General features: G+C 34.2%; 1 protein-coding gene across 1 annotated transcript in view; it reads right to left on the reverse strand.

Annotated features, from left to right (window-relative positions):
• MUC19 (mucin 19, oligomeric) overlaps positions 1-16,718 on the reverse strand; it is a 207,261-nt gene that overhangs the window by 155,288 nt on the left and 35,255 nt on the right. Inside the window, 12 exon segments of the mRNA XM_030939700.1 lie at positions 1,238-1,387; positions 2,390-2,527; positions 2,692-2,776; positions 3,445-3,537; positions 5,172-5,307; positions 8,384-8,507; positions 8,979-9,104; positions 9,877-10,087; positions 14,230-14,327; positions 14,530-14,590; positions 15,108-15,225; positions 16,002-16,230. Coding sequence (XP_030795560.1) covers positions 1,238-1,387; positions 2,390-2,527; positions 2,692-2,776; positions 3,445-3,537; positions 5,172-5,307; positions 8,384-8,507; positions 8,979-9,104; positions 9,877-10,087; positions 14,230-14,327; positions 14,530-14,590; positions 15,108-15,225; positions 16,002-16,230 — 1,569 coding nt within the window.

Genomic DNA, 16,718 nt, shown 5'->3' on the forward strand with positions numbered 1-16,718 from the left:
AGTGCGAGGATGACAGAAGTGAGCCACCGCATCCGGCCATAATTATTTAATTGAAAGAAAAGATGTACAATTTTAACTGTTCTCTCTATTAAAACAATTTTTAAAGTGTTCTGCTGTAATACATCTACCTTGTCACTATATGCAAAGATGGCACGCTATAATTAAAAAATCTTACACTAAGAGGCAAAGTCTTTGTTAGCTTTGGAATTTTGGATTAAATCAATTTACCTTTCTCTGAAATGCAGTTTCTATATAAAAATGGAATTAGGGGACCGTATTATACCTTTAGATTCCTTTTAACTTTAAAATATATATTTATAGCTAAATTGTGATGAGTGGGTAAATAAAGCAACCACAACAACGCCCCCCGCCAACCACCACATGATCCCAGTCACCTCAGATTATAGAAGATTATATCAGTTTTCCTGAAGGTCATATACTAGCACAACCAGTATCAATAATTCCAACACACCAATTTTGTTTTGTTTTTTAATTGATATTTCGTTGGCCTATAAATAACTAGCATAGTATTAAATTAACAAAAATAAAAGTCATAACAATAGCATCTGAGTAATAAGTGCTTGGCCTAAAGATTTTTGGTAATAGAGGAAGCTGTCTCTGTTAAAAACAAACTGAGACCAATTATTTCCAAAACTATCTACATTAGTGGGGATAATAGTCCCGCCCATGCTGCTCATGAGTTTTGGTAGAAATAAATTGAACTAATATTTTAAAAGCCTTTTGGTAAGCATAAATGTAAGCTGAATCATACCAGTGTAAAGTTTAATTAACGTCTGTATTGGGGCTTGGACAGCAGTAGTTAGGACACCTGGACCTAGCCACAGCTCTATCATCAAGTGGCTTCACCAGTTTGGGCGAGTCTTGCTAGTTCAACCAATGACCATTTTTATAACTAAGTTAAAGGAGGGAATAATTGAAGAACTAAATGTGCCCCAAATCTCTTCTAATCTTGTTATTCTAGAGTGACGGTGAAAATTGTGTAAAAAGGAAAGGAGTAGGTATAGAAAAGCAAACAACCAAGATGAACTATTTGTTTTGTAGGAATAAGATCAGCCAACCAGACTGCTTCTCTGTTGTGTCCTCCAAAATTCAGACAGTACAACAAAAACTAACTAAAGCCAGGATTATCTGACGTGTTCATATTATTACCAAAATAAGTACATAATTCCTAGCACCAAATACGTAATTACAGATTTCGATAGTCAATTAACATTACCTTTTTCTATACTAATACATGAAGAGGGGTTTCCTTTAGGACAGGACATCATTTCCCAAGAATTAGCAAATGCTTGAGATGTCTTCTCCAATATATTCTGACTTGACATGAAATCATCCTCTGCTTTGTTGTTGTAGGAACCGCAGAGTCCTGCATAAGAGCACACAGCAAAGTTTCACATCTCACCTACTCAATTTTTTGGATTCACATCCTCATTGCACATTCAGTTCTTTGCCCGAGAGAAAACCTGTAGAAGTTACCTGAGAATATGCCTTGTTTAGCCTTCATACATTAAGTAAAATGTCATGGCATTTCAGATTTCACCCAAATTCCCTTTCATTCGCATTCCAGGAGCACTGAAACACCATTTGCCATGAATACTGTCTTTTTCCTATTTGTCGCTGTAACTTGTATCTCTTTGGAGGAGCCAACAGAAAGAGTGCTTCTAAGTAGGAACTTATGACTCACATTTGCATGATTTCTGTGTGGATAGTTGAATCATGTTGAGTGCTATATGCCTTTTTAACCCAGACCCTTCTGACCTATGAGTTACATCTATTCCTTTGTGTAAATAAGTTACCTTCTCAAGCACAGGTGTGTTACAAAAGCTTCTGCTGTTTATTAAGTAATAGTCTTTGTGGCACTTGCCATAATCTTTGTTTGTTTTGCTCAACACTTACTGCTGTAGTTAATAACTGATTTATAAGACAGAAAACATCAGTGAAAGAAATGACCATATCATCTCCCAGAAAGAGAAGTCACAGTGTAGCTTTTATATGAACCGTGATTTTCAAAAGATTTATATCTATAATATTTTCATTTATTCAACTACAGTTTAAAGCCTTAGTAGCACACACTAGCAAAGTGATACGTTAGCACATATATTATCAAATCTCATTTAAATAAAAGCCTTAATTTAAAATGTTTAAAAATTTAAATTGTTAAAATCTTTAGGGAATAGATTTTGTAATAAGTAAAGGCATCTTTACTCTGACAAGTAAGTTGGAATTATTTTACTACAATGTGGAAGGAAAGATTAAGTCAAAATGGTTTATGGGCTTAGTGTTATTAATTAATTATCTAATTAAGAAATTAGAATAAGTGATGGTAATATTTCAGCCTTGGGAATACAACTTAATCCAGAGGACTTACCCACAGTGTCTGTGAATTGGTTGGGTGGCATAGAAACATATAATTGCATCACAGGAACAATTTGTATTTGTAGTTTTACATGAAAGTATGTTTCTACTTGAAGATATGAGGAAGATGCCTTGAAAATCTGTATTTTATCTGTTAAAATAATTAAGAACATTAATTACATGTTCAACAGTTCCTACTTTCTTAAAATACTTTAATATTTTGATATCTGTTAAAAATCAGAAATGTAATAGCTTTAAAAATTGAAAAAATGACTGCATCTTACACTTATTTTAAAATGCTGTTATTAAACTTACCTGAATAGTAATAACCTTGATTTCTAATCTTGTCATTTGTGACTCTTCCATCACTGCTGAATATGTATTTGTCAACTGGAACAGACTAATATTTAAAACACTTTGTTAGTTAATATTAACTTACAGTATTAATTTTAATGTAATATATGAACCCAAATTTTTATGTCATAAGATGTTTAATGCTATGGGATTAATTAATAAATATCTAAAATACAGACATTTTTAAAGCATTTTTAAGGCACACTTTGCTTCATTGTTTCTCATACCAACTCTGTGTACCAGATTGTAAATAAATCTTCATCCCCAACATGTGAATGCAGAAATGGAAACCCAAAATGGTAACTTGGGTATCCAAAGGTTAAACAGCCTGTAAAGGTCAAAGTCCAAACTACTCATCCACCCTTCCCATTTAGGTCTATTTCCATTTATAATGTCAATTCCAAATAAATAAAGCTCTAAACAAATGCCATTGCCTTCCTTCATAAATGGTCTGCAAAGTTTAACATTTCAATGAACACATAAATTTGATCCATAATGAACATATTAATTGTATATCTATGGAAATTTTGATATACTTCAGGACTTTTGTAACTAGCTGGCACTTCCAGAGACTTTATCAATTTTCTATGCAATTTTACTGAAGCTTTGAGTATACATAGTAAAGCTTCTCTTCTTCAACCTCAAAAATCCTGAATTTATAAAATAAGTATTATGATTTGACTCTGAATAAGCCTTAGGAAGCTGATTACTTACAGAATTCAAAAGAAGTGTAACGCTATTTAAGCACGTTCCTGTCTGACCACTTGGGCACGGACGGAGCTCAACACTAATAGACCAATCTTCATTCTGTAAAAAATACATTTCATTAAAATGTTTATTAGAATGTCATTTGATGCTATTTATGGTATGCTATTGCTATATGATTCATTCACAATGAGTGTTTGAATTTTAAATATGTACAATTCCTACTACAATCAGAGTGCTCTAAGAATAGAAACCCAGTTCAGCCCATAGTACAGCCTCAGGACTGGCCAAGAGCTTAGTATCTTGCATAAACTATATCCATGTAGTTTACCATTGTTGAATTTTCATAGTCATCATTTTTTAATTTTATTTTTACTTTTTGTCTTCCCAAAGGGAATGTACTGCCACATAAGGACTCTTAGGAATTAGCAGTAACATAGTTTGCTTCTTCTCTGGACAGTTCGCAATGTCTATTTAAATCCAATGTGAGAGGTATTTAATTTGTTAAACTGTAATATAAGTCACATCAAACATGGACTTCCAGATCTCATTTCAATGTCTGGAAATCTGTAATCTATAAGAAGCAAATGTTACCTACGCTTTGTCATTTTCCCCTCTTACTTTCCCCATCCTGTATCCTAATGGATTTAGAGGAGCATAAAAAGAAGGAATGGCAGGCCTGGCACAGTGGCTCACACCTGTAGTCCTAACACTTTGGGAGGCCAAAGTGGGCAGATCACCTGAGGTCAGGAGTTCGAGACCAACCTGGCCAACACGGTGAAACCCCGTCTCTACTAAAAATACAAAATTTAGCCAGGCGTGGTGGCAGGCACCTGTAATCCCAGCTACCCAGGAGGCTGAGGCAGGAGAATCATTTGAATCCAGGAGGCAGAGGTTACAGTGAGCTGAGATCAAGCTATTGCACTCCAGCCTGGGTGGCAAGAGTAAAACTCCATCTCAAATAAATTAAAAAATAAAAAAGAAGAAGAAGAAGGAAAGGCAGATTATGTTGGTAGGCAATCGAGAAGCTTTATTTTGGAAGAGTGACTTTTAGTAGCAGGAACTACATTTTGTAGCTTACAGGACATTAACCAACATTTATCACTTCAGGATTCACAAATTCTGTTCATCTTCATTTCTTACCAAAAAGATTATATAAAAGCACTAACTCTCAGGTGGACTAGCTTGCTAGTTCTTTGTAGCACAAGCTACAAAATGGAATCACTCTTTTATTGAAATTCAAATGACTTAAAATTTTAGTACTGAAAAGAATGTAAATGTAAGAATAGCCTCTATCATAGTGATACTGTTGTATTATAAAAACTAAAAATAAATTTAAGGAAATAATAATGAAAGCAGAAGATGCTTCATGGAATGTAAAAGATTATTTTATTTGAAGCAGTAGTGACCATACATAAAGAAAAGTAGAAGAATGAAATAAATTCCCAGTGTATTCATATGATTATGAGTGAATGAAGAGGGTTCTATTTGTTAGGTTGTTTTTTTGCAAGGAATTTCCAAGGAGGACAGGTAATGTTAATTTACTACTGACAGGTAATACCATCAGTGCCAGTATGTGATAGAAAACATACTGAAATACATAACCAGTAATTGAAGGATTGTTCATTTTTTATTTCTTTAAATACTAATTCAAGGTGAAGACTGTGTTTTAAATTGGTTGAAGAATAGCTTTGTTTGTATATCAGTTTGCTTAAATATTGCAGGCTATTACATACGTGAATGGCCAGGAAGTGGCAGTTTCCAGGAAAGTTGTACTTAACACCATCAAAGGTAGTAAGGGAACTTCCTTCCACCTTACATCTTCCAGGGCATAATGCTTCAGTGCAAGACCATTTTGCATCTTGGCATGTGCTGTTAAAATGTAATGGTTATATTAAGGGTTATCAATTGTATTTTCTCTATGGTTAAAATAAAATTTCACACTAAAAATTCATCACAAGTTAAGACATTTGGTTAAGCTTTATTCGACCATTTTTATTTCCCACCCAATATCTCAGCTCTAATAAAACGTCTCATTGATGGTGGTATCCTAATATTTTAGAAGCCTTGACTATAATGATAACTTCTCATGGATTAAGTATATAAAACTTATAATCTGGATTTCAGAGATTTTTTTAAATGGAACACAGTTCATTATCAGTGTTAAAATACCTGTTACAAGCCGCATTGTAGAATTGCACCGCACAATACATAGAGCGAGCTTTTGGAATGTGTCTCATCTCAATTGAGACCCACTATAAATGTAAAACATACACAGATTTTGAAGACTTATAGGAAAAAAACATTGTAAAACCCCTCACTAACTTGATTTCGTATTAATTTTATGTTTAAATAACAGTATTCTAGATATATTGGGTTATATAAAATACATGACTAAAACTAATTTCACCTGTTTCTTCATGTCTTTTAAAAATTTCTCAACTAAAAACTGTTAAATGATATATGTGGATCATTTTTGTAGCCTACATTATATTTCTCTTGAACAGTACTATTATAAACATTCAATAAATTATAGGTACTATTATTTAAAATTCTTCATACAAATTAAAATTAATTATTCATATAAACATAATATAAATTAATATTGATTATTACTACCAAAATAAAACATTTTCCATTTATAGAGAAAATACATTTTGTGTTGAGCCAAATTATGTCCCCACAGAGACACAACACATTTCAGGAAAAGGAAGAAAATCAATATTGTGAAAATGGCCATACTGCCCAAGGTAATTTATAGATTCAATGCCATCCCCATTAAGCTACCAATGACTTTCTTCACAGAATTGGAAAAAACTGCTTTAAAGTTCATATGGAACCAAAAAAGAGCCCGCATTGCCAAGACAATCCTAAGTCAAAAGAACAAAGCTGGAGGCATCACGCTACCTGACTTCAAACTATACTACAAGGCTACAGTAACCAAAACAGCATGGAACTGGTACCAAAACAGAGATGTAGACCAATGAAACAGAACAGAGCCCTCAGGAATAACACCACACATCTACAGCCATCTGATCTTTGACACAAACCTGACAAAAACAAGAAATGGGCAAAGGATTCCCTATTGAATAAATGGTGCTGGGAAAATTGGCTAGCCATAAGTAGAAAGCTGAAACTGGATTCTTTCCTTACTCCTTATATGAAAATTAATTCAAGATGGATTAGAGACTTAAATGTTAGACCTAAAACCATAAAAACCCTAGAAGAAAACCAGGTAATACCATTCAAGACATAGGCATGGGCAAGGACTTCATGTCTAAAACACCAAAAGCAATGGCAACAAAAACCAAAATTGACAAATGGGATCTAATTAAACTAAAGAGCTTCTGTACAGCAAAAGAAACTACCATCAGAGTGAACAGGCAACCTACAGAATGGGAGAAAATTTTTGCAATCTACTCATCTGACAAAAGGTTAATATCCAGAACCTACAAAGAACTCAATCAAATTTACAAGAAAAAAACAAACAACCCCATCAAAAAGTGGGCAAAGGATATGAACAGACATTTCTCAAAAGAAGACATTCATACAGCCAACAGACACATGAAAAAATGCGCATCATCACTGGCCATCAGAGAAATGCAAATCAAAACCACAATGAGATATCATCTCACACTAGTTAGAATGGCAATCATTAAAAAATCAGGAAACAACAGGTGCCGGAGAGGATGTGGAGAAATAGGAACACTTTTACACTGTTGGTGGGATTGTAAACTAGTTCAGCCATTGTGGAAAACAGAGTGGCAATTCCTCAAGGATCTAGAACTAGAAATACCATTTGACCCAGCCATCCCACTACTGTGGATATACCCAAAGGATTATAAATCGTGATGCTATAAAGACACATGCACACATATGCTTATCGTGGCACTATTCACAATAGCAAAGACTTGGAACCAACCCAAATGTTCATCAGTGACAGACTGGATTAAGAATATGTGGCACATATACACCATGGAATACTATGCAGTCATAAAAAAGGATGAGTTCATGTCCTCTGTAGGGACATGGATGCAGCTAGAAACCATCATTCTCAGCAAACTATTGCAAGAACAGAAAACCAAATACTGCATGTTCTCGCTCCTAGGTGGGAATTGAACAATGAGATCACCTGGACACAGGAAGGGGAACATCACACACCGGGCCCTATTGTAGGGAGGGAGTAGGGGGGAGGGATAGCATTAGGATATATACCTAACATAAATGACAAGTTAATGGGTGCAGCACACCAAGATGGCTCATGTATACCTATGTAACAAACCTGCACGTTGTGCACATGTACCCTAGAACTTAAAGTATAATAAAAAAGAAAAAAGGAAAGTATTTTGTAGTATTGCAGAAATTTAGAGCTTCAGAGAAAAGCCATAATGAAGAGTGGGGAAATCTCAATGGTCATTACATTGTTGTAGAACTTAGAAGGAAGACTCAAGCTGAGTATTCAATTAATAGTGAAATAGTCTGCAATAACTTTTGGTACATTAAAATTTACTGCTGAATAGATATATTATTCATCTTCACCAATCTAGCCACATATAAAAACTATTTGAAAAGTATTTGGCTCTTTCTAACTGTATGTTTTATTAAATATTCTTGGCAGAATTAGCATCACTATTGTTTCATTATTATAACCAAAATCTTATACTGTACTTTGCTCTGTATTTGCAACTACCAAGTGGTTTACTATTGAAAACACTGTTTCTGTTAGTGAGCATTATCTTCTAAAGGTACACAGGAAGATCACATATTTTATAATAAAAAACACACTGAGTCTAAAAACAAAACACCAACAACACAGAAAATGCAGTGATATTGCTTTTGATTTCTTAAAAGTTTATTTTAAGGGTGCATTTAGGAATCTTTCAAATTATGTAAAAATATTGGTATTATTTTACCATCAATAATATGTGAACAAAAAGCACACACGTACCACTGAGAACCACAAGGACCTTCTCGGACTTCTCCTGGCTGATACACGTTTCCACTGGATTCACAGGGACATTCAGCTTTTAATACACATTTTCCTTTCTCTCCAATATCATCCAACAGATAACCTAGAACACATTGTATAAAGCTGACCTCAAAACTACAAACATCAATAAATTGTTCAGCAGTGTATTGTGAAATCACTCTTGAGATAATTCTTTCAAGTGTAACATGCACTGAAAATGATAATCTCTTGTTAAAGCAATTACTCCTAATTTGAGAACTGGCAAGAGGATAGAAAACAATTTTCTCAGTCTGAGTTACTGCTACACAGTGCACAGTCCCATTGCACTCAATTTGGGACTACAGCATATTCTGTGGAATACAGAAGCCCTCAGGTATTGTAGAGATGGAAATACACATTAGCTTTAAAATTCTCTCTAACTCTCCTCTGCAGTTTGCTAAGAGAATATATTAGAAACAGTTAAATTGTTGGAATGTCATGCTATAAATAAGATATCACTCTGACATGACTTGAGTCCCACTTTCTTTTTAGCTTTTGTTTTGTTTTAGTGTAAATACTCTCATTGGTGTACTACCTTCTGGGCAGGTGCAGCCACTCACACAGTCACTGTCTTGAAAAGGAGCCACATTAGAACAAGTTGCAGGGTTGGAGGGTCCACATTCTTTGTAGATATGTTGTTCTTCTGGACATCTCTGTGTTTCTGAAGAAATATAAAAATATGTAGACACGGATATTAGAGGAAACTAAATATAATAAATACACACTCTTCTAAGGAGGAGCTTCTCAAATGGAACTCTTTGAGTCTGAGTTACAAGTTAGAAGTCACTCTTTAAAGATACTCAATACGACTCAATTATGCCAATTTCCTGTGCATTATTTTATGAAACAATATTTAATTTAGAGGAAATATATTTTTTCTGTAATTTCATTTCATCTGAAGTTGAAATTTATATTCTACTTGTATTATGAGGATTGACTTAAGCATATGTGGAAAGTATGTTTGTATATGAAGCTCATATTTACATTTTTTATTAATCTTTTTGAAAAATGATAGTACTAATCAGTATACATTTGATAAACTGTCCAGTTATTTTCTACAGAACTGACTCGTGGTTTTCCGTGACTTTTACTGATTGTAACAAGTACAACATTTTAAATTAAGATCTTAACACAAAGCACTGCAACTTGAGGCGAGTCACATCACCTAAACAAATCTGTTTCCTTCTAAGTATATGTGACAAACAAGACTTCATCATCTCTACGATCCCCTTCCAGGGCTTAGAATCATTTGAGATTACATTGCAATACAGCTTAACTTTAAAGTACTATATACCTATGTATCAAACCTGCATGTTGTGCACATGTACCCTAGAACTTAAAGTATAATAAAAAAAGATAAATAAGAAAAAATAAAAAATAAAGCACTGTAGAAACTTACAGAGTTGTAACCTACAATGAAGGTAAAAACCTACCACAAACCACATCGGAATCGCTTCGCCAGGATTCAAAGGTGCCAGGACCATCTGAGGCACAGAGGCGGGACAGTTCTGAGTAAGTGTCACATGTAGATGTTTTGTCTCTAGTTTGGCAGTATTCATCAATGCAGATCATTTTGTAGTCACTGGATAGAGCGGCAACCTTTCCACATTTCTCAAAGTAGGTTCCAATAATTTTGTTACAGTGCTACAAAATAAAGCATGATATTTTATTAAAATGGGCAATAAAAGTAAGAAAAATGGGCAGTAAGATGAATTTTTAAAGCATAAATACAGAAGTTTTTGTTTTTGTTTTTGTTTTGCATCATATCCTGTACCTTTGACAAGGAAAGTTCTTGGATGCTGTTTGAAGTATTATAGTTGGTTAAATGACTCCTAAAATGAATACTGCTGGATTCTTGGCATTTTGGATTGTTGTATAATGACGTTGGTTGAAATTGAGGTTTTTGAAGTATTATAGCTGGTAAAGTGACTCCCAAGATAATACTTCTGGATACTTGGCATCTTGGATTGCTATGTAATGACTTCAAAATTTATTGTACTTAAACTTATCCAAACTGTCTTTAAAGGTGACATGAATTTTAGAACAGAGAAAATGGAAGGGGTGAGAAGAGAGTTGATTAATGCCAAAGGCTGGGATGGTACCTGATAGAATACCATAATAGACAGAAGGGATATTGTCCCTTTAACTGTTAATCTGTTCATAGTTTATAATCAAACAGATGACCATAAAATAAAGTGACTCTGTCCTTTCTTAGTCAGAGTCATGTGTATTTGCTCTGGGAACAACATATTTGTTCTGTTTCAGTAAAGGAAGTAATGACGTGTATTATTGAATGAAAAAAAGCTCAAATTTCAACACAGTTCAACCACCATATAGCTGTTTTCTATTTTAACAATTTGTTTATTTTTAGAGAAACAAAAAAGCTACTGTAGAACAAATGTACAATTTTTTAAATTATTGTTATTTTTGAGATGGAGTCTCGCACTCTCTCCAGGGCTGGAGTGCAGTGGCGTGACCTCGGCTCACTGCAACCTCCATCTCCTGGTTCAAGCAATTCTCCTGCCTCAGCCTCCCAAGTAGCTGGGATTACAGGCACCCACCACCATGCCCAGCTAATTTTTTGTGTTTTTAGTATAGACGGGGTTTTACCATGTTGGCCAGGCTGGCCTTGAACTCCTGACCTTGTGATTCACCGGCCTTGGCCTCCCAAAGTCCTGGGATTACAGGTGTAAGCCACCGCGCCCAGCCCAAGTGTACAATTTGTACCAATTAGGCTGGAGGCAGGCTGATAATGTTCTCCAAATGACGTATAAAATTAAGTGAAATAAAATCTTCAAATATTACTCTTCATCTATTATTTTTTGTACATTTTTCTCACTATATTACAGATTTCTCTAGAGTAAGAAATACGACTTTTTATGCTCTGGGCTTAACACAGTATCTTGCACATAAGTTGGTCCTTAGTAAATATACATTGGTTTGAATGTAAATTGATGTAATCATTTAACTAACACTTTTGAGCAACAAGGAATAAGTTTTCAACAGATTATGCAACTACCACAATGCATAATCCCTATTATCATGGAACATCTAATTTTATAGGGAACATATGAGAAAAACTTGGGCAATTTTTATAGATGGTATCTTATTATAAGTACCAATGAGAGCCATAAGGTAACATAAGAAAGAGAAAGCAATTCCAACTGCAAAGATCAAGTAAGATTTCACAACGAAGATGGTAGATGATCTTGTATAATGCCATGGTGTAATTTGCTTTGCTGTAAGATGACAGGATGGCTATAATTGCAACACCCTCTTTCAATAAAACAAAAATATATTTTATTAATGCTATACACACATTTCTTGATCTTGAGAATTCTAGTCTAGTTGAAATAGGAATGTGTGAACATTCATTCAGTCACTAAATGGATGCAGTCAATCAAATTCAACATAATAGCTTACATAAGTGCAGAAAATCCACAAAGTAAATGATAACTATCTGCAAATGCTGTTGTCAAAAATATTATCTGTAACTTTCTCAAAAAGAAAGTAAAAGATATGAGGGATGACAATTCAGAAAGGATATCTGGGGCAAAAGTAAGGGAGAGGGACATAGTACATGGATTTCCAAACTCTAAGAGAGGAATCAAGACAGTACCCATCAAGAGACGATAGTGGAAAGGTGAAGCATGTCAGTTTCCATACAGACAAACTAAAACACTATGCAAAGGAAATTATAATTGTTACACTAATATATGGTAAATATCATAGTATTTGGGGGGAAATTATTTTGGAATGTACAGCTAGACCAAAGCTGAAAAACAGAAAATAGGAACATTGGAGAGGAAGTAGTTGCAGAATTCTAAGAAGATATGAGTGCTTAGGAGAATATGGAACCAAGGGCTTAAATTGGAACCAAGGGTTACAAAGCCATGTTAATAAAAACAGCGTAATAATGGCGTAAATACAGACACACAGACCAGTGGAACAGAATAGAGAACCCAGAAATAAATCCAAACATACACTGCCAACTATCTTTCACAAAGACACAAAGAAGACACAATGGTGGAAAGGATGGGTTCTTCACTAAATGGTGCTGAAAAAACTGGTTTTCCATACATAAAAGAATAAAATTAAACCCATATATTATACCATACACAAAAATCAATTCAAAATTAATCAAAGACCTAAATTTAAGACCAGAAAATATAAAATCTCAAAAGGAACATAGGAGAAAAGGTCCTGCACATTGGCCCTGGCAGTGATGTTTTGGATATCACACCAAAAGCTCAGGCCACAAAAGCAAAAATAAACAAGTGGGACTGCATCAAAACAGTGCTTCTGCATAGCAATGAAACAATTAACAAAATTCAAGCGTAGCCTAAAAATTAGGGGTGAAATTGTAAACCATATATCTGATTGAGGATTAATATCCAAAATTTATATAGAACATATAAAACTCAAAAGTGGAAAAAGGAATAACCCAATTTAAAAATCGGTGAAAGACTTAAATAGACGTTTCTCAAAAGAAGACATACAAATGGCCGACAGGTATATAAAAGGTGCTCAACATCATTAATCGTCAGGGAAATGCAGCTCAAAACCACCAAGAGCTATCACCTCACATCTGTTAGGATGGCTATTATCAAAAAGTTAAAAGATAACAGAGCTGGCAAGAGTGTGGAGAAAAGGCAAGGCTTACACACTGTTGGTGGAAATGTAGATTGGTACAGCCATCATGAAAAACAACATGGAGGTTTCTAAAGAGATTACAAATAGAACTACCCGCCAGGTGCTGTGGCTCACACCTGTAATCCCAGCACTTTGGGATGCCAAGGAGGGCAGATCACTGGAGGTCAGGAGTTTGAGACCAGCCTGGCCAACATGGTGAAACCCCATCTCTACAAAAAATACAAAACTTAGCCAGGCTTGGTGATATGCACCTCTAACCTTAGCTACTCGGGAGGCTGAAGCAGGAGAATTCCTTGAACTAGGAAGGGGAAGGTTGCAGTGAGCAGAGATCATGCCACTGCACTCCAGCCTGGGTGACAGACTGAGACACTGTCTCAAAAAAAAAAAAAAAAAAAAAAAAAAAAAAAAAAAAAATTGAACTACTATATGACCCAGCAATCACTCTTTTGGGCATATATCCAAAGGAAATGAAATACCACCTTGTAAAGATATTTACACTCCTGTGTTCATTGCAGCATTAATCATAATAACTAAGACATGGAAACAACCCAAGTGTTCACAAATAAACAAATGGATAAAGAAACTGTGGCTCATATATGCACAATGGAATATTATTCAGCCCTAAAAACCAACAAGATCTTGCCATTTATCATAGCATGGATAAGCATGGATGACATTATACTAGTGAAATAAGCCAGAAACAGGAAGAAAGATGTTGCATGACCTCACCTATATGTGTAATCTTTTTTAAAAAATTAAGTCTATAGAAATAGAGAACAAAACAACGGTTACAGGGGCTGGAAGAGTCTTGAGATCTAATGTACAATCTGAAGACTGTAAGTAATAAGATTGTACTGTATCTGGGATTCATGCTAAATGAGCAGATTTCAGCTGCTCTTACCACAGAAACAAACAAACCAACAAAAAAAAGTTGAAGTATCTTTCAGAGGAGATGATGGATATGTTAATTTGCTTCCCTATAGTAAATATTTTACTATCCATGTGTATCACATACCAGACAAACATGTACACACGTTGTGTACACTAAATATACACAATAACATTTATTTTAAAAAAGAAACCAAGGGAACTATTGCTAGAATTTGCTACACAATGAAATATAAATTTCTTACCTGTATTCCATCTTCACAAACTTCATAGCTTTTACCCACAGCATTGGGACAATCACCAGGAATTTTACTATTGGCAATATGCTCATTAATATCTTCCCCTTAAAAAGAAAGCATTGTTTAGTTTAAGTTATTCTTTTTATGTGTGCATTATTTTCAAGCTACATATGGACTTGGCAATGTAAAATTTTTTCATTTTAACAAGTTCTCATTCTTTAGACAAAGGCAAAATTGAAAAATGATTTGAGTTTTTAGTTTCATTTTGGAAAGCATGTTCTTAGGAATGATACATTGGAATGTTACCTGGAGTGCTGTTGAAGTTACCACAAAGACCACAAGTTGGATACTGCTTGTGAAGAGTGAGCTTTAAAAATAAATTACATGTATATGTTCGTGAAATGTTAAACACATCTCAAAACAAAATGTACCCAAACCAAAGGGCCATGTCTCCTCAAATTCAATTCTATCTAAGCTGCTTACTTAGAGGTGTTAGAGGGCTTTTTCTTAAGGACCTGGTTCTGGAATTTGAATAGGTCCTAACTCCACCATTTACTATGTGTATGAAAATATTATTTGGTGCAAAAGTAATTGTGGTATTTGCCATTTCAAAGTAACGGTCAAAACTGCAATTAATTTTGCACCAACCTAATAACTTTTTTTACTTTGCATTTCCTGAGTTTCATCATCTGCAAAATATGATTATTTATAGCATGTATTTTAAGATGCTTTGAATACTAAATGAGATAATGTTTAGTATAATGACTAATAATAGAGATTTCTCAGTAAGCCTTAGCTCTTACTTCCCTAATAACGTATTGTTTTTGTAACTTAACTAAAGGACAAAAAGCACAGGATTACATGCAAATCATGGATAGACTTACTGAGAGCTTGTTATTTTTGTCCCACATTAAAGTCAGGATTCCTCTACGGCTCTTCAGAACATTATATTCTCCATATTTTTTAATGTGAATCAACTTATTGTTATATGGTATCTGTATGCTGAAAAATATAAAATACAAGTATATGTAAAAACGTAAGAATCATACTATTATAATATGTTTTCTGATAATTCATGCCACCCAACAATGTAGTATCCTATAGATGGAATACTTGCTGGTAAATATTAAAGTTTTTTTATAAATTCAGAAAAAGAGAAACTGGCTTTTTTGAACACTGGAAGAACTTCTAAAAAACAACTAATAGATCCTTGGCGCTTTGGAGAAATTAACAGGATGAAACATTGGTTTGGTGTCAGAGAAAAATAACTTGAAATGTTCCCAAGTAGAATATCATGCCTCATTTTCTTATTCTGGAAAGTATTCAAATATGTCATCCCTTCCAAATCGAATTGCTCCCTCTAAAAATCACGGACTAAGAGTTTTAACTTCCTCAATTTTTAACTTATAAAATCTTAAATTTATACTTGGTGCTAAACTTGCAAATGAAAACTGAAATATCCTGAGACGTTCAACAAAAATAATCAGATTTGTTGAATACACACATTTCCCATAATCTAGATAGTGTTCTCAAACAACAGAATTTTTTTCCGTCTTGTTATAGGAATAAATACAATGTCTTACAATCCCAAATATGTCAAAGTCTTACACATTTATCAAACTCTTGGCCAATAATCAATTAAAATATCAATATGAGCATCAAAATGGGAAGAAAGTATCATCTCCCTTTTTGTCTTTTTCTTTTCTTTTTTTTTCTTTTTTTGCTCAGGTCACTTTAAATAACTGTATATCATTTACCCAAAACACTACGGTATTTACCTTTCTCCATTAACTAAAATGGTGTCACCAAAAATAGAGATGTCGTTATTGTCAATTAGAACTGTTATTTTTTCAGTCTCACTATCATTGTTTCGTTTGATTTCAATATTGAAATCCCCTCCAGATTCAACGCAGTGACGGCAGAAAGTGTACGGGCATGAAGATTCGAACAAAAAGATGCGGCCATTGAAAGATTTATATGCTCCTTTGCTCCAGGTAGATGCTTCACCTACAAAATATTCAGAGGAACATGTACATAATTATTTAGAACAATTAGCATACCTTCTAGGTCTGTTTTAAAGCATTTTTGTCCTAAGGGAAATAAAATCACTGAAAGGTTCAATTCTCAGAGCCACCACCTTAAATCAGTGCTTGCTTTCTTTCACTACTGCAAAGACTCACTAAAACTAGTACATGAGTACTTCTTTAGTGTACCCTAAGTTGGCTATTCCAGCTAAAATAAAGCAAGATTGAAAACATCTTGCTTCCCATAGGAAAACAAAAATTGTCTCTAATATGGATGGAATATATGGAAGGAAGCAGTGGCTTGTATGCTTTCTTGCTTTGCTTTTTTGGTAGAGATAGTTTTTCTAAGTCTGAATGAAGTCCCATTTATATTGAATGACGGTAAAGAATTGCATCATTTATCTCTATACATATAAATGTGTGTATATATGACTGTGTATAGGTATATGCATATATATGTGTGTGTGTGTA

This window comes from Rhinopithecus roxellana, chromosome 10, assembly GCF_007565055.1.
Source record: "Rhinopithecus roxellana isolate Shanxi Qingling chromosome 10, ASM756505v1, whole genome shotgun sequence".
NCBI lineage: Eukaryota > Metazoa > Chordata > Mammalia > Primates > Cercopithecidae > Rhinopithecus > Rhinopithecus roxellana.